Genomic DNA, 23194 nt, shown 5'->3' with positions numbered 1-23194 from the left:
GAACAGAACATACCAAATGCAGGCAGGCCTCTCGGAGCCTGGTACCTCCTCTCCCTTGGCCAATCCCACAACACCCGTTCCCTGCCTCTGCCACCTTTAACTCGGACGCAGCGTTGCCTCGGAGCGGGATCTGTGGGCTCCTTCTCACAGCAAGATCCCAGCATCTCAAAATCCCGGCTCTGTTTCAGCGACTCAGTCAGGAGAGGCCCCCAGAGCATCCTGCGCGCGCGTTGAAGGATTTCCGAAGTTCTCACACGTGCTGAAGGGATGAACTTATGTGCTGGTTTAAGAGTTAACCAGCAGGGGGAATGAACTCAACTCAAAGGAGAGATTATAAGTCAGAATAACAATTTATTAAAATCATACAGTAAGTACAATCATACAAACAAACAATTGGTCTCAACCCACAAAAACCCAAATGTATAACCCAGTGCCCTGGGGCCTGAACAAAGTGGTGTTCCTTGGGCCCTGTTTGAGTCCAAAGTAAAGGGAGAGGGGAAGAACCTGCTGGTGGGAGAGCTGCTGCAGTCTGGCCAGAACTGGTGATCGCAGTCCAGTGGTGGTCTAAGTCTGGTTGAGAGCGATGAGATGCAGCCGTCCTCTGGATCCCACGAGTGGGTTGAAAAATGTTCCAAAACTCCAAGATTATATATCCTCCAGTTCAGGCAGGAATGTTCAATGCTCCCCTCAGGGCGGGGAGTTCCACAAAGGGTGTGAGGACAGGAGCATCCTCCTATCTCACAGGCCTCTTAACACCTAGTTTATAGCCTGAGGAGTCAGGCTCTGTGGGCAGAGGGTGCGAATAGTCTATTGACAACAATAGTCTAGTTTCTGGGAAATGACATGGAAGGCTATAGAATACAGTTTTGGGTTGCACCCACCATGATGAACTGATCTCAGCTGTCCTAACTAGGACAACTTACACAACCAAGGGGGTGGGACTGAGAACCTCTGATGGGGCAGTGCTGGCCACACCTCCCCGGGCAGAGGTGCTCAGTTGATCGTGTAAAAGCAGACAGGTTTTCTGTAGGGCTTGGTTTGCTCTTCACGAGGGATCAAGTTGCCTTTAGTGGGAGCCTGCTAATCCTCTGGAAAATGCTGCTGCTGCGGAGGTTTTATAGTCCCTCGAGTGGGTAAAGATCACCTCATAAATGACACTTGGTGAGCGGGGTGTCGTACTTTCCTCTTCGGTTTTCCCCTTCTCCCGGGTGCCCGTTTATGTCAGCCACTTTTTGCAATAAATATCTGTTTTACTGAGCTCCAAGGGTGCCTTGGTTTTCAAGCCTCAGCACGTCTCGAACCCTCCCTAGTACAGCGGGGCAAGCAGGTGGAGCAGTTCGTCTGGATACATGTCCGGAGCAAAGACAAGTGCCAGAAATATTCAAACACAAAATATCTTTTATTACAGTGAGAATAAAAATAATAGTAATAAACTTAGCAAGAGGAATTAAAAACTAAAAAAAAAAGGATACAAAATAACTACCTTATCGGGTGGCATTAAAACAAATACTAAGAACAGCATTTAATAGAGTATTAACTAGTGAAAAGGGGATACCAAAAAAGGATCTTAACACAATATTATGGAAAAAATATTATTGGTTAGTAAAAAGGGAAACTAAAGGAAAAATACTATGAACATAAAAGGGGAGTTAAAGGAACACTAAAAGGATATTAAAAAGTTTGTTCTCTCAGTTGCTTCCTCTCAATAACCTGTGCTTACCCACACAGACAGGCCAGGGCTGTCAGGATCTGCAGCAGCTGGTCGGTGCCCACAGAGCAGCACAGTCTGGGTGGCAGGATGAGGATCGCTCACCCCAGCAGCTCTGACACCCCATTTTATCAGCTCCACATTACACCACGTGGGGCCAGTACCCAGTATAAGGTGATGCCTGAGTGGCAGCCAAACACCGCCTGATCATTACCTAATGGCAACAGTCTGTGCAAGCCCTGCTGTAGGGCAAGGGGCCAGCCACCCCTGCCCACATCATCTTCCTCCCATCATCATCTTCCTCACCCCTATGGATGACCTCTACCATTGTGTTTCAAGGGTAGATGTCTCTATCTTGCAATATGTAGCAAAACCAAGGAAGAACTCAGCTCTGATAATAGGGGATATCAGGCTGACTTGCTAAAAAGCACAATGGACCTTACAATTAGCTTGTGCCATAAGCTACATTGTACCACACTCCAGCTGGTTTCACATCCTAATATGATCCCGTTCTCAGGCCTCTATGCTCCATTGATCATCTAATTCAAAAGTACCCCCCCTACAGCAGGGGCTGCAGGAGGGGCAGGGGAAGCAGAGCCCATTGCTGCGGCTGGATTTGCTCCCCTGTAGCGAGCATATCAGGCCATCGCTATTTCCTTCCACGCAGCCCAGTTTTTAAATGCCTCCAACGCCTCCAGAACTCGCTCTTTCGATGAGCCCGTTTCCAATTCCTCGCCAAGATCGTATCTGATGGGTTCTGGTTGATGGAAGTGCCGGTTCATTTGTGATGATCCAATTTAAGAGCACCAACGGTTTATTTTCTGCTACGTCTTTGTCCAGCGTTTTTAAGGACTGGCTGACAGCTTCAGCTTTTGCTTTAGTTTTTGGGGAACACCTCCCCTCGTGGGAATACATCCCTCCCATCCTAATAGGTCACCTCTTGTTTGCCGAAGCCGGATTTTTCTTCTTTTCTCCTTTTTCGTCCTTTTTCCCTTTTTGTCCCATCTTTGCAGAGGTGACTGATGCGCACGATTTGTCGAAGAGCTCTTCCTTATCCTTGGAATTCCATCAGGACGGATGCCATGGCAAGATGTCCCAAGGCCTTTGGCCTCTGGTTACCGACGCCTGTTGAATGTCCCGATTGGGGCGGCCATTTGGAGCATTTGTCTTGCACGAACCCAGTCGACACGGGGGTGCAGTAACCCAATGAGCTTTATTAAGATCAACACAAGCTTATACAGACACTTCAAACGGTGACATGGGACCTCCTCAAGCACTCCCATCCGAGCACTTCACTGCGCACGTGTGACAGAGACAGAAGGACTACGAGTCCCAGGATGCCCTTTGGCATTCTGCCTGGAATCTGAACTGCTACGGGATTGAGCCACTTGGAGGGGACACATTGATCCCGCTCGACTTTTGGGGGGCAGAGCTGGGAGAGGCTGGAATGTTAATGGTCCATGGCTCCAACACTCTCCAGCCGCAGAAGCAGCAGGGGCTTCGCTGCCCAGGGGCAAAGGAACCACCCGGGGAAGGGGGGGGAACACCCACCCCTGGAGGGGACAGGCTGGGCTTGGAGCCAGAGAGAGGAAGTGTTATTTTTATGGTTTTAGATCACTATAGACAGGAGCCAAAACTGCCCCAAACCTACTCTACAGGGAAACAAAACTGATCTAAACTGAACCCTACATATATATAGATAGATAGATAGACAGATAAACTAACTGTAATCTTCCCCAAGGGATCAGTTACAAGACCCTGGGTCACTCTCGCTGTCAGGGGGGTCGGGACAAGGGCTGGACACAGGGGTCATCAGGTCATCAGGTCTGTGCCCAGCATGGATCACCTGGAACGTGGGTCACCAGGTCTGTGCCCAAAATGAGTCCCTATGGATCATCCAATGGGGGTCAGGGCACTCGTAGCGCTTCTCTTACCGGTGGGTCTGTTGGTGTGAGGTCAAGGTAGAGCTGTGGGTGAAGCTCTTCCCACACTCCCCACACTTGTAGGGCCTCTCCCCGGTGTGGATGCGCCGGTGGGTAATGAGGCTGGAGCTCGAACTGAAGCTCTTCCCACACTCCCCACACGTGTAGGGTTGCTCCCGGTGTGGATGCGCTGGTGCTTGATGAGGGTGGAGATGTCACTGAAGCTCTTCCCACATTCCTGACACACGTAGGGTCGTTCTCCAGTGTGGATACGACAGTGGTTGCGTAGGTGGGAGCTGCAGCTGAAGCTCTTCCCACATTCCCCACACGTGTAGGGCCGTTCCCCAGTGTGGATGCGCTGGTGGGTGCGGAGGGTGGAGCTGTTCCTGAACCTCTTCCCACATTCCCCACATGGGTAGGGCCGTTCTCCAGTGTGGATACGCTGGTGTTTGCAGAGGTTGGCGCTCTGCGTGAAGCTCTTCCCACATTCCCCACACGTGTAGGGCCGTTCCCCGCTGTGGATGCGTTGGTGTTTGAGGAGGGTGGAGCAGTCACTGAAGCTCTTCCTACATTCCCCACACGTGTAGGGACGTTCCCCAGTGTGGATGTGCTGGTGGGTGAGGAGGTGGGAGCTCTGGTTGAAGCTCTTCCCACATTCCCCACACGTGTAGGGCCGTACACCAGTGTGGATGTGCTGGTGGGTGAGGAGGCTCCAACTCTTCCTGAACCTCTTCCCACACTCCAAGCATCTGAAGGGCTTCTCCCTGCTGGGAGGCTGCTCAGGGACCACCAGGTTGGAGCTCTGGCTCAAGCTCCGGCCGCCTTCCTGGCACAGGTTGGCTCTTTCCTCCTCAGAGCACCCTGGGCTGGCTTTGGAGCCCCTCCTGCGGGAGGATCTCCGGCCCTTTTCCTCCCCGCTGCCTTCCTGCGCCGGGGAGCCCTTCAAAACGGCCTCTCCCACCAGGCTCTGCCGGGGGGATTTGTCCTCTGGGCTCTCCGTCCTCAGCTCAGGGCCTGGGGCAGGAAGCAAGAAGGACAGGCAGGGGATTTGCCTCCGGCCCACAGGGAAGGCCAAGGACATCCCCCCAACTCCGGCCCCGGCAGGACGGCGGCGCCAGCGGGGTTGTCCTGCAGCCGGGGCCATGCTGGGCTGACAGAGCCAGCACAACACCCGCCCAAAGGGACACTGACTTCCTCCTCACCTGCCTGGGGGGCCCAAGGCATCTTCCTCTTCCTCGCAGCCTCCTTCATCTGGTCAAGCTTTGGGAAGGACAAATCCTGATGGGGGGAAAACAAGGGCTGAGCGTGTTGGCTTGGGGGTTCCTCCTGCCCAAGTCCATCTCTAGAGCTCATCAAGCATCCTGTGTCCATAAAAACCTCCCAAACACCAAGATTCAGCCCAGAAAAACCCAAACCTCAGAGATTCAACCAAAAAACCCCTCAGAAACAGCGAGATGAACCCCCCCCTCAAACTGCAAAAAGTTAAGGTTCAGCCAGAAAATACTCCAAAATATGAAGACTTGGCCCAAAACTGTCTCCTAGAAGTTCCCCCTCTCTGGTCTCTCCTCTTTGGGGCTCAAGGGGTGTCTCCTGTCTGGGATGCTGGGGGTCCAACTTAAAAATGCTGGGAGTGTTGGGGGTCCCAAGGGTCTCTTCTCCTCTGACTCTCACCTTCGGGGTGCCCCATTCCCAGACATTTCCCCTCTCCAGGTTCTCCACTTTGTTATGCCAGAGATCCCAGGGGTCCCCACTGTCAGGGCTTCCCCTTCTCCGCACTGCCTGTTTCAGGCTCCCGGGGGTCCCGGGGCTCCTCCCTCTCTCGGCAGCTCCCGGGCACTCCCAGGGGGGTCCCAAACCCGCTGTGTCCCCCCCACCAGCACCGGGCTGACAATGGAGCCGTTGGGGCCTGACCCAGCAACACCAACCCCCACCGTGGTGGGGGACCCACATCCCCCCACCCACCGCCAGGGCTCTGCCCCCAACCCACCCCAGCACCCTCAAAAAACACCTCCTGAACACCCCCAAGAGCCCCCAAGGGCACAGCCCTGCACAAGGGCCGGCTGTGCCCAAGGCACCCAAACAGCCCCACAGGTGGGGGGACACCCCCGGCTGCCCCCGGCCCTGGGCAGCTCTGCTGCCACAGGCTGTGCCCTCACCGTGGCCCTGCAATGGCCCTGCCTGTCCCTCACCCGGGGCCCTGCCCACATCCCTGTCCCTTGGCTCTCTCTCTGCCAGCTCAGTGTGGGGCACACGGGCTGGGGGTCCCTCCCAAGCCCCCCGGGCAGCCGGCGTTGGCTGGGGGGATGTGAGGGCTGGGCCTGCTCAGCACAGCCCCGGCCTCGTGCCCAGCGCCTCTTTCCTGCCCCACACAAGAGCTTCCCGGCCCCCCAGGGCTCCCCTGCTGCTGCCTCTGCTCCTGGCCCTGCCTTTGCTGCTCCCTTGCCTGGGGCAGCGGCTGCAGGGGGGGATGGAGCAGCTTCAGCTCCAGGGCACTTCCTGGGGGGAGCTCAGCCCGGGGGGGACGGGCAGGGACCTGATGGGGATGGACAGGGGCCAGCAGGGACAGCCAGGGCCTGCAGGGGAAGGCACAGGGACAACCTGGCCCCCCACACTGCCAGGGCTGTCTCTGCTCCTCCTTGCAGGCTCCGTGGCCAGGCACAGTTGGTGTTCCTGGGTGCCCACCATCTCAGCACTTGCAGCCGCTCAAATCAGCGCCCGCAGCTCTGCAGCAAAGCCCCAGCTCACCTGGCACACAGGGGATGGACACAGCACCTGCTCGGGGATGGGCACACACAGCTTTGTGCCTTCCCCACCACGGGGCTCTCCTTCCTCAGCAGCACCTCTGCCTTGCACTTATTCTCAGCCTCACCTCAGGGACAGCTCTGGGCTCACCTCCGCGCCACTTCTCAGCCTCACCTCAGGGCCTGGGCTCAAGGACAGGAACCTGCAGGGAGGGGACATCATGTGCAAGCTGAGGGCTGCCTGCTTGCACTGGCCTCTGGGCTTTTTTTTTTTCTAGAACCCTCCCAGAACTTAACTTGCTTTTCTAACATCATACTGAGAACACTCTGCCTCCTCTTCAGCTTCCTGTCCATCCCCACTCCCAGCTCCCTTCCTGCCTGCCTGCTCTCCAGACACTCTGGCCCCAGCCCGGGGGGCTGACGGGGCTTCTTGTGGCCAAAGGGCAGGACCCGGCCCTTGGCCTGCTGGAACCTCATCCCCTTGGAATCAGCCCATGGATCCAGCTGGGCCAGGTCCCTCTGCAGAGCCCTCCTGCCTTCCAGCACATCAACACACCCCCAGCTTGGTGTCAGCTGCACATTTGCTGATGAAATGCCTGGTTCTGCAGCAGCTGCAGATGCTCAAGGGGCAGCAGGACCAAGTCAGGGGCCTGGGGGGGCCTGGGGGGCTTTGGGGTGTGGGAGGGTCCTGGGGGAGCTGGGGAGGTTTGGGGTACAGACCAGGACAGACCAGGACAGACCAGTACCTCCTCACTGCTCCCCAGATCTCTCCTGGAGCTGGGCCACGTTGTCCTGGGACACCTGAGCCCCCCCAGTGCCCTCCCAGTACATCCCAGTGCCCCCAGTACAGCCCACTGTGTTCCTGTCCCAGGGTGCCGGGTGATCCCTCTTTGGGGGGGCTTGGAAGGGATTTGAGGGGGGGCTGGGGGAGATTTGGGGGCATCTGAGGAGTTTGGATGGTGATTTGGGGGGTTTTGGGAGGCTTTGGGTGAATTTGGGGGAGTTAAAAGGGTCTTGGGGGCATTGGGGGGTCAAAAGTATCTGAGGGGAAGGGGATTAAAGGAAAAAAAGGGGAGTTGAGAGACATTTAGGGGGGGTTAATGAGGCCTAGAGGGGGAGAGGAGGGCCTGCACCAAGAGCAGGTGAGTCCTGAGACCCCCCTCGTGTCCCCAAGACCCTTTCAGTGTCCCCAGTTCCCTCCTTGACACCCCCAATTCCACTGTCCACAAACCCCTCCCCACTGTCCCCAAACCCCATCCCCGATGTCCCCAACCCTCCATCTCACCCCAGGAGCCCCCCTTGGACTCTCTGACCAAAAACACCCCCCCCCCCGCTCACAGAAAGGCCAAGGGCATCTGGGGACACACTGGGGACAGTTGGGGGGATTTGGGGGGCACTGGGCGATTACTGGGGGATACTGGGACACACTGGGGGGAGCCAGGGGGCACTGGGAGGGACTGGGGGTTACTGAGGGACACTGGGAGGGACTGGGAGGGACTGGGGAGTTACTGGGGGATTACCAAGACACACAGGGGGACACTGGCTGGTTACTGGGTGCACACTGGAGGATCACTGGGCCATACTGGGGGGCAGTGGGAGGTCACTGGGACACACTGGCTGGTCACTGAGGGGGTTACTGGGCCGTACTGAGGGTCACTGGGATATACTGGGGGCATTGGGATCCCCTTACCCGGATCTGCTACATCTCCCCCCCACACTTTGGGGAGCAACCCCAGGACCCCTCCCCTGGGGGCTGGGGGACCCCATGAACCCCACTGCTGGGCTTTAGGGGCCCCCCGGGCCCCCCTGTGGGGTCTCTGTGTGCTGAGTTTTGGGGGTCTCTGGGGTTCAGGACAGGCATTGGGATCCCCTTTCCCTGGGGTCGGTCCTCCGACACAGAGACCCCATAAAATCCCCTCAGAACCCCTGAAATCCCCTCAGAAATCCACCTCTGGACCCATCGAAACCTCCTCAAAACCACCTCAAATCCCCTCAGAGACCTCATCCCCCCCCCCCGGACCCACTAAACCCTCTCAGTGACCTGCAAAACCCACCTGGAATCCCCAGGCCTTTTCAGGGACCCCAAAAACCCCCTCAGGGACGCTCAAAACCGTCTGGGACTCCCGAAATCCCACTAGAAACCCACAAAACTGCTTCAAAGAGCCCCCCCAAGCCCCCCCCAGGACCTCCCAGTTCCCTTGGAGACTCTAAAACTCCCTCAGGGATTCCCAAACCCATTCAGGGACCATCAACCCCCCCCCCCTTAAGTCCCCTCAGGACACTAAACCCCTTCAGAGACCACCCAAAACCTCCTCAGGGACCCCCCAGGGACCCCAAAACCACACAACAGCAGAACAGCTTTCTGTAAAGGAAGGGAGCAAAGAATCTGAGAAGGAGGAGACCAAGGAAAAACTGAAGCAAAGCAATAAAATCATCCTGGCCCTTGCAGTTTTTCCTTCACCTTTTTCTCACTTTTCCCCTTTTTAGGGTTCTTTTTTTGTTTGGTGGTTATGATTTTTTTTCCCGAGGGACTTTCTCGGAATCGAATCGACCATCCGGGTTCTTGGGAGGCCCCCGGGCCCCGCAGCCCCCGAGAGGGTTCCAAGGCCCCGCGCTCTGACCCTCGGGAACCCCCGAAACCCCCCGCCAAACCCTCCCGAGCCCTCCAGCCTTTCCACCCACAGCGGCGCTCCCCGCAGCCCCCGAGGGGACCCCCAGACCCCGCTCTCCCGCACCCCCCGCCAGCTCTTACAGCACAATGCGGGCCCCGCCGCCATCACCGATTCCCGGAAGTCAACACGGCGCTCTGCGCGCGCACCGCCTTTAGAGAACACCGCCGCAGCCAATCAGCGCGCGGCCACGCCCCCGCACGGCCACGGCCGCGCCTGCGCACTGCGCGGGGCACCACGGGAGTTGTAGTCCTTGCGGCGGGTCACAGCGGCCATTTGCACGTGAGCGGAGTGAGGATAATACGTTTTTCGGTTTTCTTCTTTTTCTGTCTTTTCTTTTTTTCCTCTTCTTTCTTTTTTCTTTCTTTTTTTTCTGCTTTCTTTTTTCCCCATTTTTCTTTCACTTTTTTTCCCTTTTTTCTTTTTTCTTTTTTTTTTTAAATTATTTGTCTCATTTTTCCCTCTTTTTTCTGTCTTTTTTTTCTCTTTTTTTCTCCTTTTTCTCTTTTTTCTTCTTTTTTGTCTTTGTATTTACTTTTTTTCTTTCTTTTCCCCCTTTTTCCTTTTTTTTCCCATTGTTCTCTATCAGTTGTATTTTCAAGGAAGACTTAAACACAGATCAAAAAAAATCTCCAGGTACACATCTTATGAGAACAGATAATCTGCCATTGTTTTAGGCTCGTGAGGATTCCCAAGATCACAAACACTGAGACACTAAGGGTGGAAGCCAAGCAACTTTATCCTGCCCCTTGCCAGAGTGTTCAATCCACACCCAGCCCTGGATTTCTGGGAAGCTGCTGGGCAGGAGCAGGAGATGGAGCTGGTGCTCAGGAGGGGCAGGCAGGCCCTGCACCTTCTGTTAGAGGCACTTCAATGATCCAGGAGATCCAGCTGTTCCAGGGCTGTGTGTCCATTCTTCAGACATCCAGCCCCAGCGCGGCCCCCGACCTCGAAGCGCCCCCCTGGATGCCCAAGTGTCCCCTAAATGTCCCCCCCAAAACTGCCCCATAAGTGCCCCTCAGGATCCCCAAGTGTCCCCCCAGTACCAACTCTTTATTCCTGTTTATTATTTCCCTTCCTGGGTGTCTAAAACATTTCTGGCACGGTTTTGCCTTGGGGGAGCTGAACCTCACTGCTGGCAGCGGGGACTTGGCTCACAGCTGAGCAGTGTCTGTTACAAAGGTGAACCTCAGGAGTTTCAGATTGTGGCAAAAAAGGAAGAAAAACCCCTCTTTGCTCTGTGCAGCCAGTTCTGTGAGCAAAGCAGGACCCAGGAGACTGAGCAGAGACAGGATGGGGTTGGGAAATGTGGAGCAAGGTTGTCCACACTGTGTCAGACCTCAAGGGAAAGCTCCAACCAGTCCAAACCTCCTTAGGAGAGACCCTGGATCCATATCAATCAGAGAATGATGCAACCAACTCTTCTCAAAGGAGAAAAGTAAGAAACTACACCCTTGAAAATTAGAATGCATGTTTATTAGAACCTCTTTGAAGTATTTCTGCATTTTAAGAAAACTTCCTAAATAACTGCACTAGACTAGAGGAAAATCAAGGCAGAGCTGTGGTTTCTTAGCACTTGATTGATTTTAAGGAGCCCCGTGGTCCCCATGGTGCACTTGGTGCCGAGTCCTTGAACCTCAGGTGAGGTTCTCCTCTGAGAGGAGATTGCACAAACCTTTCCATGAGTCCAAGTCAGAAGAGAAACTCAAAGTATCTCAAAGCATTCATGGGTCCCACTGAGGGCCATTCCCAATCCAGGCTCCTCAAGGACTCCTTGAAGGAGATCACTGCAGGCCATGATTGCACAAATCTGTCACAGACTTTGTGTCAAAAGCAAAAGCCAAAGTGCCCCTAAAAACTGAACTACTTCAAAGAATTAATGAGCCCCACAGAGAGTCACAACTGACAAAGCCTCTCAAGGGACTCGTTAGAGCAGGTAATTGCAGAGGATTGCACAAACCTCTCAGACACTGAGTGTGGAAAGCAGAACACAAAGTCCCGTGAAAACCCTGCAGTCCCTGAAGCATTAACGAGCCCCACTGGGTGTCCCAAGTGACAGAGTCTCTCAGGGGACTAATTAGAGCAGGTCATTGGAGGCCGTGACTGAACAAACCTCTCAGAGGCTCAGTGCCAAAAAAAGTACCTCAATAAACCCTGAGTGCCTTGAAGCATTAACGAGCCCCCCTGAGGGTTGTCACTGCCTGAGGCTCTCACGGGACTCGTTACAGCAGAGAATTGGAGGCCGTGGTTGCACAAACCTCTCAGAAATGCAAAATGAAAAGAAAAACCCAAATTGCTGTGAAAATCCTGCAGTCCCTTGAAGCCTTAAGGAGCCCCCCGAGGGCCATTCCTGACAAAGCCTCCCCAGGGACTCTCCAGCAGATCCTTGGAGGCCGTGGGTGCAGGGAGGCAAAGGCTCTGGGCAGCAGCTCAGGTGCTGAGAAAAGCCTGGCTTGGCTTTGGGGAAGTTTCCTTCCTTTTCAGGCTTCCTCCAGCTTTGGGAAACGCTGCCTGTGAGATTGGCACCACCTAAGAAGGGCTCTGGCAGGTTCCTGGCAGCAAAACTGGCCTGCCCTGGGCTCCACCCGAGATCTTTGGAGCACAAAGACACCTGAGAGTTAAAAAGAGGAGGCTGCATCTTTGACAACATTTGGGAACAAGCAGGGATTGCTAGTATGTGGAGAATCTGCATGGGAATGGTTGCTTTGAGTTAAAGCATTAAATTAAAATAAATGTGGGTATCTCAATGGTTTGTTTGGGTTTTAAATAAGAATATTTAATTTTTCTGTATATTTATGTTATGAAGTTGGTAGATTAGAAAACAGTCATAGTGACTTTTCTCTCATGCAAACTTTAATTGGATCTTGGAAATTTTGAATGACACCTCTATGAGACAGATAAAACTCAAAGGAAAATGGCACAAATACTGTGGGAAAACATGAAAAGTATTAGGATGGCATGTTTGTGTGAATTCAGTTTTTTCTCTTGAAAAAATGCCCTGTGCTTGTCCCTTGGCTAATTGGATACTTGATGTTTTCTGGTCTGCTGTTGTCATCAGTGACACCTCCGAGTTTAAGAAGACTTCTCAGTGGGTGTTGGAAGGGCTCAGGAATCCCAGGGACAGAGCAGCAAGGTTGGGAATGTTGAATTATCAGTGACTCTTTCAGAAGTTATAAAAACCTGACCTGTTCAGGAGATCACCCTCTTTGAACCACTTTCTTCTCTGGATGACTGAAAACTGCAGGACACACTGGCACTGCTTGCATGAACCTGTCTTTTAGCTCAGTTAGGAACCCTGGATATTTTTGCATAAACCATTGCTTCCCTGTCCTGCTAAAATGCCCCACGGATGCATCAGAGCCACTGGATTCCCTGGAAGAGAGAAGCCTGGTTTACTTCCAAAGGGATTCACCCCTCACCATGCAAAGGTGAATGATTCAGATCTTGGACAGTCTCCCAGATCTCTGTGTGCTGACAGAGTGCCAGGGGATGAGCTCCCACCAAGGTCTAAGAACTGAGCCATGCCTTGCCTTGCTTTGTTTGGATTGCCTCTCCTTGCCTTGCCTTGCCTTGCCTTGCTTTGTTTGGATTGCCTTGCCTTGCCTTGCTTCCCAGTTTTCATCACTTTCCTCCTTTTTCACCCTCTTTCTTCTCAGTGTTCTTACATTTAATGCATCTCTTCAAGATCTGGAGAAGGAATGGAAGCCAGACTGTTCTGCAAGGGGCAGACACTGCAGCCACAGGGCCTGTGCTTCCCGGTGTTCCTGCTCATCTACCTGGTGGTGCTGGCAGGGAACAGCCTGGTTGCCTCCTCACTGTGCTGGACTCCAGCCTGCACAGCCCCACGTGCTTCTTCCTGAGGAACTTGTCCTTCCTGCAGGTCTGCTACACCTCCGTCACTCTGCCAAAAATGCTGCTGTGTCTCCTGAGGGCAGATGGCAGGATCTCCTTCCCTGGCTGTGCTGCCCAGCTGTATTTCCTGGTTCTGCTGGGCAGCACCCAAAGCCTTCTCCTGGCTGCCATGGCCTACGAGTGCTCCATGGCCGTGTGCCACCCCTGCCCTGTGCCCTGGCCATGAGCAGGGGCTCTGCACCAGGCTGCTGCTGGGCTCCTGGGGGGCTGTGGCACCAGTGCAGGTAGGACAGACCTACCAGCTGTTCCCTTTGCCCTTCTGTGCATCCCGTGACCTTCCTCACTTCTTCTGGGACGTCCCCCCGCTGCTGGACCTGGCCTGTGCAGACACGTTCTGGAACCAAGTGGGGCTGCACACCATCACCCTGGGTTTTGTAATCCTCCCCTTCTGCTTGATGGTTCTGTCTTACATTAAAATTGTCAGGGCAATTCTGAAACCCCCCTCAGTTCTGGGCAGGCACAAAGCCTTTTCCACCTGCTCCTCACACCTCGGGGTGCTGACACTCTTCTATGGCTCAGCCACAGTTGTCTACTTAAAGGGACACTCGAGGGATTCTGGAGATCCTGACAAACACTCTGCCCTGTTTGACACAGTTGTGACTCCCATGTTTAACCCTCCCATCTATATTCTGAAGAATAAGGAAGTGAGAATGGCCTTGAAGAGACTCCTATGGACAAAGTGATCCTACAGAGGGTGTAAAATGGTCCCAAATGCTACAAGTCCCACTGGGGTATGTGGTTGCCTGAACAAAGCATCCCATATTCGCTCCAACAAAACCACATGTCCAGCCTGGCTTTCCTCCTCCTCCAGGAGAGAAAAGGTGTCCTGAGGCATTCCTGTTATGTCCTGCCCTGCCATGACATCTTTGTCCTCCAGAGCACCTTCAGTGCCCCAAAAGAGTTCAATGCCAAGAGCTCCTTCCAGCTGGGTCTGACCAATGTAACGTGAAGGGGAAACAGTGCAATTGTGGTCAGTCATCAGTGAGCCCCAGAGGTGACACAACCCATGAGAGGTGACTCCCCTTGGGTTTGACAAATCCCCTGTTAGGCCTCATGGCCTATGGGCAGTGTCCCTGTGTGGAATCAGCTTAAAAAGCTAAAGGATACAAAAGTTACCCTGCCCTGCTATGAAATCTTGCACTGAGTTCTGTAAGGCTTGAGTAACTTGGCATACAGAATAAAAAAATTTATAATTATTAAAAACCCACCAAGGGGGCAGTTCAGCACCAGAACAGGGTCCCAGAGACCTGTGGAGTTTCCATCTGTCAAGGTTTAGCAATGTCAGCCAGACACTCAGCACTGCACAGTCGCTCACTCCCTCCCCACCAGTGGGATGGGGAGAGAAAATCGGAAGGCTGGAAGTGACCAAACTCCTGGGTTGAGTCAAAGACGTGCACACGTGCAAGGCCAAACCAGGAATTCATCCCCAGCTTCCCATGGACAGGCAGGTGTTCAGCACCTCCAGGAGAGCGGGGCCCCGTCCCGAGTAACGGTGACCTGGGCAGACAAACACCAGCACTCCAAAGTTCCCCCCTACACACCCTGAGTGTGATGTCCATGGTCTGGAGCTGCCCTTGGGTCAGGGGGGTCACCTGGCCCAGGTGTGTCTCCTCCCACCCTCCCACGCACCCCCAGCTCCCTCCCCAGCGTGGCTGTACCAGGGGCAGGAAAGGCCTTGGAGCTGTGCAAGTGCTGCCCAGCAATAACAACACTGTCGGTGTAGAGTCGTGGCGGTCGATAAAGACACAAAGAGTCCAGTTGTGTGCAGAAAAGATGTCTCTATTTTCTCATCTGTCTTTTTATACCCCTTGCTAGCAGCAAGCAGTAACCTTATTTTAGCTAAGCAAGCAACAGCATTTTGATTGGCTAGGATCTATTGGTGATACATTTGGCAAAGCTCAAGGCCTTATTGCAGTTCCCACATCCTAGGCCTACCAACTTTACAGTCTGCCTTTGTTTTCCCCATTAGGGCTCTGTACTGACTTCCTTATCATCAAGGATACACCCGAAAGCTTCCCCAGTCAATATCTTCATCCTGAGAGCCAACAGACCCGCTGTTAACCCCTTCAGAAGGGCCTGTGAGGTCCCTTCTCTCAGCAGGAGCTGATGGCTCAGCCCGTGACTCATGGCTGGGCCCGGGACTCTCCAGCTGCCCCTGCCCTGGCCTGTGACAGCCCAGCACAAGCCCCTTTGGTTCAAAGAGACCCTGCAGTTACAATGACCTCTGGATTCCGTGAGGTTCCACAGAGTCCCAGGACTCCCCTGATTCCATGAGGCCCCACGTGTCCCAGTGACCACTTGCTTCCATGTGTTTCTGCAGTTGCCCAGGATTCCTTTTGTTCCATGAGGCCCCACATGTCACAAAGGCCCCTTGATTCCAGGAGGTTCCACAGTGTCCCAAGGGTCCCTTTAGCTCCGTGGGGCTCTTTGACATCCCGTGACCTCCCGGCTCTTTAGGAGCCCTGAGAACTTCAACAGGGGGAAGTGCCGGATTCTGCCCTGGGATGGGGCAACCCCGCAGGGACGGACAGACTGGGAAGGAGAGGCTGGAAAGCAGGGCCGGGAAAGGGCCCTGGGGGTGCTGGTGGGTGGCCAGTTGGCCCTGAGTCAGCAGTGCCCTGGCAGCCAGGAGGGCCAAGCCTGTCCTGGGGGCATCAGGCCCAGCATGGCCGGCCGGGCCAGGGAGGGGATTGTCCCGCTCTGCTCTGCCCTGGGGCGGCCTCACCTGCACCATTGGGGCAGTTTGGGGGGACACAATGGAAGGGAGAGATTGAGCCATTAGAGAGTGTCCAAAGGAGGGCAAGGAAGATGGGGAAGGGCCTTGGGGGGAAGGCGTGTGAGGACACTGAGGGCACTTGGTGTGTTCAGCTGGATAAGAGGAGATTGAGGGGAGACCTCAGTGCAGGTCCAACTTCCTGGGGAGGGGCAGAGGAGGGGCAGGCCCTGAGCTCTGCTCTGGGGGGACCAGGGACAGGACTGAGGGAATGACCTGGAGATGTGTCAGGGCAGGGTTAGGTTGGGTCTTAGAAAAAGATTCTTCCCCCAGAGGGTGGTTGGGCACTGACCAGGCTCCCCAGGGCAGTGGGCACAGCACCAAACCTGAGAGAGTTAAATAAACTTTTGGATAGTACTCTCAGGTTCATGGTGTGACCCTTGGGGATGGTCCTGTGCATGGCTAAGGGTTGGACTGGATGATCCTTGTGGGTCCCTTCCAACTCATCCTATTCTGTCATTCTGTGATTATCAACCCTGTGTTCAGCACAAAGCCAAAACACAGCCCTGCACCAGCCACTGGGAAGAAATTTAACTGCACTCCCCCTGAAACCAGCACACCCTTTAGGGGCTCTCACAGAAACATCCCCCAGTCCATTTTCCACCTGGAACCAGTGACTCTGAGTTCCTGCTTCCCCAGCCCCAGGGATGGTCTCCTTGTCTGCTCATTCCTCCACACTCTCTTTTCAGTGATGGCCTCAGTGGGGCTTGCTGACATCCTCAGCAACTTGGAGGTTTCCTGATGAATTTGACTTCTCTAGAGGCTTGTTCAGTCTTCAGATCCTCAGTTCAGGAATTCATTGCCAAAGGGTTCCCTGACACTCAAAACATCTTAAGGAGACAAACCTCTGGGAATAATTTACTTTTAAGTCTCCCATTATTTTGTGGTTTACTAGACAGATTTCACAGCCACATCCCACAGTCCATTTGCCTCCTGCAACCAGTGACTCTGAGTTCCTGCTTTCCCAGCCCCCAGGGATGGTCTCCTTGTCTGCTTATTCCTCCACACTCTCTTTTCAGTGTTGGCATCTTAACCAGATAAGCCCCTTGGAGATAGTTTACTTGTAAGTCTTCATTTCTTTTGTGGTTAATTAGATCTCAGAATCTCAGAGGTGCATTCAAAGTGAATATATTGTATTAAAGAAGCAATGAGAAAATATTTCCTTTTTTGTGGCCTGTTTCCTTTTTTCCTGTTTATACATTGACATCAGCAATCTCCAGTTGATATTGATCCCAGGCACCTCCTAATTCAGTCTGAATAGATATGAAAATCAACACCATTTATGTCTGACAATCCATCAGACTTTGTCCCTATCCCCACCCCACCATTCCCTCATCAAACCCCTGGCACTCAAAGCAGCCTTGGGCAAATCTGAGCTCCCTCCACTCAAGGCTGGACCTGCAGGTTTCAGCTCCTTGGCACCAACTCCCACCTGCTTGGCTTGAAGAAAGAGCTGCCTGAGACACAGAGGGATGTTCATTTATTGCCAGCAAAAGAAACCAAAGGAAGGCACAGCTCAATAAAAAACAAAAGTCCTTCCCCTGTTGTATTAAGTCCACACTGCCTCCACTGAAGTCCACTTTGCACAGTAGATAGTCTCATCTCTTCCAGCTCCAGGCAGAAGGGCAGTCCCTAAGCTGGGGCAGCCAGAAAGCTGTTCTCATTTCCTGATCAGTCCTGCTCTGCTCAGGAAAGGAATCTCACACAAAAGGTTATTGCAGATTCATTTCTGTCACTCAAATCCAATAGGAGACTCCTCAGTTAGACTAAGTCTCTGGGACACACAAGATGGGGGCTACTGAAGAAGGAGGGAATGGAAACAGGACTTTCTTTTAAGAAAACATCAAAAACATAGAAAATAAAAAAATGTGCATAAGGAAAGACCTCATTGTTCAGGGGAGTTCTGGCACACAGTGGGAGCGTCATTCAGCAAACAATATTCTACAATTCAACCTCACGGACTGTTCTGACCCAAAAATCAAATCCCCTGGAGGTCCACAGAGTGTTTCCCCATCCCTCTGCATCATCCACCAAGTGCACCCGAGTCCTTGAGCAGAAACAATTCCATGGGTGGCTTTGCCTTTGCTTAAGGCAGGACTAACCCAAACTGTCCTCCCTAACATGTTTGTCATATGGACCACAGGGATTTTTTCCAGTTCAATGGTACAGAGAGGTTCTTTTAGAGCAGAGCCAGTTCAGCTGGTAGAGTTAACTAACTAGGATTGTGTGATGCCTAAAAGCTTTCTGGATATTTTTTTATTATTATTTTAAAAGTAGTTGTGTGGTAAATGTCGATGTTAATGTAGCTGTATTATATGCCACCCTTTAGCAGAGTAGTTTATACAGACCCAACCCTATTACCCCATTTGATATCAAACTTTCTAAATTCCTTTAGTGTGTTTACACTTCTTTTCAAGGTAGAATTGTAGAAAAACACCTCTATTGAACAACATCACACCCTAGGCCTGGACAACAAGATCCCACAAGAGACAAAGAAACCTTCAAGCCCAGAACTTTGGAGGCGCTCCAAGGACTGTACGAGCTTGAAGAAGAGAAAGATGAGGAAGAAGGGGTCCCAAAGGCCCCAAACCCAATTCCCCAAGGGCCTGTCAGGGGCCAGAACTGGGCAGAACTGGGGGGTGGAGAGTTCTGGCATTGGATGGACCATCTTCTAAAACTGTAGAACCATTGCCTGGGAGGGCGCGTCGTGTGTGTTCCCCTGGGCCTGTGGGCCAGATTAAAGGACCTGCTCTTCTGAGCTGACCTTAGACACTGAACTGGCCTGGAGTTTTCTCTCTTGAGCTTACAGGATTAACAAACTGTGTGGCTTTTGCTAAAGGCACATCCCAAGGTTTGAAGGTCCCACTGCCCATTGCTTTCCAGGTGGTTTTGAACAGTCCACTCTACCATTCAACTTTCCCAGAGGCTGGTGCCTGACAGGGAATATGATCCATCCACTCCATGCCGAGCTCTCTGGGCCAGGTGTGCACAAGGTTGTTTTGGAAAAGAGTCCTGCTGTCCAACCCCAGTGTTTCTGGAGGGCTGTGTCTTCACAGGACTTGCTTTTCCAGGCCCAGGATGGTGTTCTGGGCAGTGGTGGGAGGCACAGGGGGTGTCTCCTGCCATCCAGGGGTTGTGTCCACCATTGTCAGCACGTAGAGCTTGCCTTGGTGGGTTTGGGGAGTGTGCTGGGATCAATCTGCCAGGCCTGCCCACATCTCTATCTCAGCCATCATCCCCCACCCCACAGGGGCTTTACCCTCTTGGCCTCTTTGATGGCAGCACATGTTTCCCAGTTCTGGAGAACCTGGCAGTTGGTGTCCATGGTTAAATGCAGCCCTGGATCCCAAGCCCAGCTGGATGTTGCAGCTCTTCCCTGAGGCCCTGAGGTGTCCTGGGCCCAGTGAGCCAGGAATAATTCCCCCTTGTGTTGCCAGTCCAGCTCTACCTGAGACACTTTCATCTGGTCACTCCCATCCCCCTGTCCATTGTTGGATGTCACTCAGGAGCCCAACTCTTGGCTCCCTGTGCACCTCCAGGATGGACTTTCACAGCCAACCTCTCGACCCAGGTGGCAGGAGGGCCTGCCCTGAGAAGGCCTAAAATGCCATCAGACAATGCCAACAGTGCCAGCTCTCATGCAAGCTGTCTGTGAGATCTGCCAGTTACCGGTGGCTCCATGGGAATGGTTTTGGTGTTGAATGATGCTCAAACCAGCCTGGTTCACCCAACTCCAAACACACATCCTGCTTTGGGAAGTTGGATGGGACAGAGAAGCTGCTCACTGGCCTGTCCATTTGTAAGGAGCAGTCAATCCCTTCCTACTAGAGAAGTCCAGTCCCCTTTCATCCAGGCAGGTTCTTCTAACACAGCCCTTCTTGGGGGAGATGTGTGGAGATTCCTGCCTTGGGTGGGGACGCCCTCCAAGGACACTCCTCAAGGCTGAGCAAAAGAAATCTCCCCACGACCGTTGGTCTGGGTGAGTTCCATCAGATCTCTACGTAATAATTATTTCTTTGGGTTATCTTTAGTATAATTGTTTCAATATAGCAAACTATTTTATCTTATACTGTACTGCTAGTAGTTATAGGATTAAGATCTTTTGTCTGATCATTTGTAAGAATAAATGATTCATTTTATAGAAATATTCTCATTTGACCAATCATTAAAACCTGTGGGAAAAAACTGGTGCAATCCCACTTCTGTAATTCCTTACATATAATTTGTTGACAAAATCTGAGGCAAAGATTGGATCCCTTATTCCTTGAGGCTCCACAGTGGGACAATGGCTCCTTGATTCCATGAGGTTGCACTGTTTCCCAGTGTTCTTTGGCTCCATCAGGCCCCGCAGTGTGACAATGGCCCACTAAATCCATCATTTTCCTCACTGTCACCATGGACCCTTGATTCCATGAGGTTCCCCAGTGTCACAATGGTCCCTTTGACTCCAGAAGGCCTTGCAGAATCTGAATGACCCCTGGATTCTGTGAGGTTCCACAAGGTCACAATGGACCTTTGATTCCATGAGATTCCACAATGTCCCATTGGTTCCCTTTGGTTCCAAAAGGTTCTGGGATGTCACACTGGCCCCTTGATTCCCTGACATTCCACAAAGTCCCGGGGTCCTTTTGATTCCATGAGGTTCCACAGTGTCCCATGTTCCCTTTGGTTCCAGGAGGCCCCAGTGTATTCCAATGGCCCCTGGATTCCAGGAGATTCCACAGTGTCCTGGGGTTCCCTTCTCTCCCTGACTTTTGGCAGTGTCCAGGGTCCCTTTGTTCCCAGGAGGTTCCTTTGTTTCCATCAGGCCCTGCCACATGCCAGACTCCCTTTGGTTCCATGAGGTGCTGCAGGGTCACAATGTCCCCTTGATTCCAGGAGGTTCCACCATGTCCCAGGGTTCCTTTGGTTCCATGGGGTTCCACAGGGCCAACACTCCCTGGTTCTTCTCCTTCCAAAATTTGTGGGCCCATTCTCTCCCTGCCTGGGATGGAGCCCCATTGTGTTTGTGCAGGAATGGATCCATGGCCATCCTGCCACTGCACCAATTGAATGCTGCACAAACGTCACTGCAGGCCCGACCCTGGATGCAGGAACAGTCTGGGAACTCCAGGCCTGCTGACATTCAGCAGAGCCAGTCGGGGTCCCAAAGAGCACAAGGGATTGACTGCAACCCCTGCAGGTCTCTGGCACTGCTGGGGACAAATGCAGGAACTGCCAGGAGCTCTGCAGAGCCCTGACAGTGCCACTGCAATCCCAAGCTGCATTGCCCGGGGCAACCCTCAGCACAGCCAAGGCCACAACCCTTCCTGAAAGGTGTCCCTTCTGGGCAGGGCCAGGGGGACAAACCCCTCCCTCTGTCCCTGCACATGTTGGGTCCAATTCTCATCCCCCACTTAGGGACAAAGTCAGCCTACATTGGGTGTTTAGCTTTGCATTTGCTTCACTCTTTTATGCTTCCAACACACACACCCCAGTGTGGGCAGAGTCTGGTCCCCCAAAGAAGACAAGACCTGACTAGTTGTGGCTCCTGCTGCAGTGGCTGGAACTTGGGCCACAATCTGTGCCAGGAGCAGAGAGGTCCCTCCCCACAGAAACTTCTTGGCAATGGAGTTATTAGGAAAACAGGACAGGCTGTGGGGATCAGTGTCAGGGCATGGCCTGGGAAGTGTCTTGACCAGCCTCCTGTTTAACATGACCAGCTTTTTCAGCCTCTTTGCTCTCTGTTTTCTCATGCTTGTTCTTCCAGAAACCACTGGGATCCTGCCCTTGCTTTGGTTCTTTCCTAGACATCCCAGGACAAGTCTTGCCCACTCCCCAAATCCCCTTTCTGGCTGCCCATCATGAGTCTCAGAGCCCGAGGCTGAATCCCCCATCCTCAGCTGCAAGGTCACCCTGAGAGGTTCTGCCATTGACCCACTTGGTTACAGTTTCCTACAGATACCTTGGAACTTCCTCGGAATTAATTTGTTACCTTTTGAGCTTAGAAGGGTTTCTCCAAAAACATGGCATTTCATGTCCTCAACATGAAAATTCTTTGGAGAAGGAGTTTGGGACTTCAGACTCAAAAGAATCACAGAATTATTTGGTTTGGAAAGGAACTAAAAGGTCATCTGGTCCAAGTCTCTGCACATGCACAGTGACATCTTTCATTAATTCAGGTTACTCACACTCCCTGACCTTGGACAAATGCAGGGATGGGACATCCACTTCTCTGGAAACCTCTTCCAGTTCTTGCCACCCTGATTGTTAAATCTTTCCTCATATTATCCAATATAAAATTCTACTCTTTCACTTCAAAGCCACTGCCCCCTGTTCTGCTACTACAGGCCTTGGTAGAAAGTATCCCTGGGATTTCCTTAGACTATGAGCATGACATTTTCATCTGCAAAAACATCTGTGAGTGCCCAGAGATCTCCCAAGATGGGCTTGAAAGGTCTCAAGCACATGAGCACTAGAGAGGGGCTAAGGAGCTGTGGCCTCACTGGTGTGGAGACTGAGGACAGTACAGGACAACCCTCAGAGGGCTTGAAGGGAGGATTTAGAGATGGTGGATCCTTTTGTCAGAGCAGAAAAGAGCATGAGAAAGAAAGAATTAATGCCAAGTGCAGCTGGGGAGGTCCTGAGTGGACATGAGGAAAAAGGAATTTCACTCCATGGAAAACGCTGCAACACGTCAGCCAGGAGGAGTGTGGATGAGGCCAAGGCTTTGTGTGTGCAGGAAGAGCCAGGGAGGACGCAGAGATGTCAGTGCAGGAAGGTGCCAGCCAGGTGGGGCAGCCGGGGGGATGACGACAGCCTGCAGGGAAAGGGGCAGGGCATGGACACCGTAGGACAGCCTGGGCTGGAGAGGAGACAGGGAGGGGGAGAAGCTGAAAGGCCCTGACAGAGCCACCTTCTGCAGGCCTTTGGCCATGGCTGCTGTCTGTGCCCCTGAGGCCAGGAGGAGGGGAGTGCCCCTTGCAGCCCTGGGGCCTCATGGCCTCCTTGTCCCTGCTCAGCAGCCTGGCAGGTGCCACCCCATGGTCCTGCCCTTGGCATTGCACATCCCACATCCCAGTGCCCCAGGAAGAGCCCTGAGGAATGAGGCAGGGACAGGATCTGCCTTCCCAGGGGCTGGGGGTCAGGGCTTTGCCCAGTGGATTAAGGAAAGAAGTCAAGGTTTCTTCAGCATCAGAGCCACCTTTCCCTTGCTTGTCCATCCTTGTCATCACTGTCTGCAGATTTCTGCTCTAACTGGAACCTGGGGACACATTCTCAGTTGTGTCCTTCAGTGAGACTCATTAGCACGACAAGAAACTTCAGTGTTTCCATCTCATTTTGACTTCTTGAGAAGTTGTTTGATCTTTCTCTCAGGGACTGAGTCTCATGTAAACAACATCAACTCCCCTGAGGGTCATGAAATGCCTGGGGCTGTTGCTGTGCTGCTGAGCTGGGCCGGGCTCCTGGCACACAGGGAGCTCCTGGCA

The 23194-nt window shown here is 53.1% G+C and overlaps 1 protein-coding gene across 1 annotated transcript in view; it reads right to left on the bottom strand.

Moving 5' to 3' along the window:
• Positions 1–331: 331 nt before the first annotated feature.
• Positions 332–23194, bottom strand: part of LOC127462839 (zinc finger protein 239-like) — a 172603-nt gene continuing 149740 nt past the window's right edge. Inside the window, 4 exon segments of the mRNA XM_051771762.1 lie at positions 332–3802; positions 3805–4644; positions 4833–4908; positions 6376–6574. Coding sequence (XP_051627722.1) covers positions 3567–3802; positions 3805–4644; positions 4833–4881 — 1125 coding nt within the window. The 5' untranslated portion in view covers positions 4882–4908; positions 6376–6574 and the 3' untranslated portion in view covers positions 332–3566.

Source organism: Manacus candei, unplaced genomic scaffold (assembly GCF_025592945.1).
Source record: "Manacus candei isolate 608988 ecotype Guabito, Panama unplaced genomic scaffold, ASM2559294v1 h1tg000142l, whole genome shotgun sequence".
NCBI classification, from domain to species: Eukaryota; Metazoa; Chordata; class Aves; order Passeriformes; family Pipridae; genus Manacus; species Manacus candei.
Note: the sequence above shows the minus strand (reverse complement) of the source record. Positions and strands in the feature narration are given on the sequence as shown.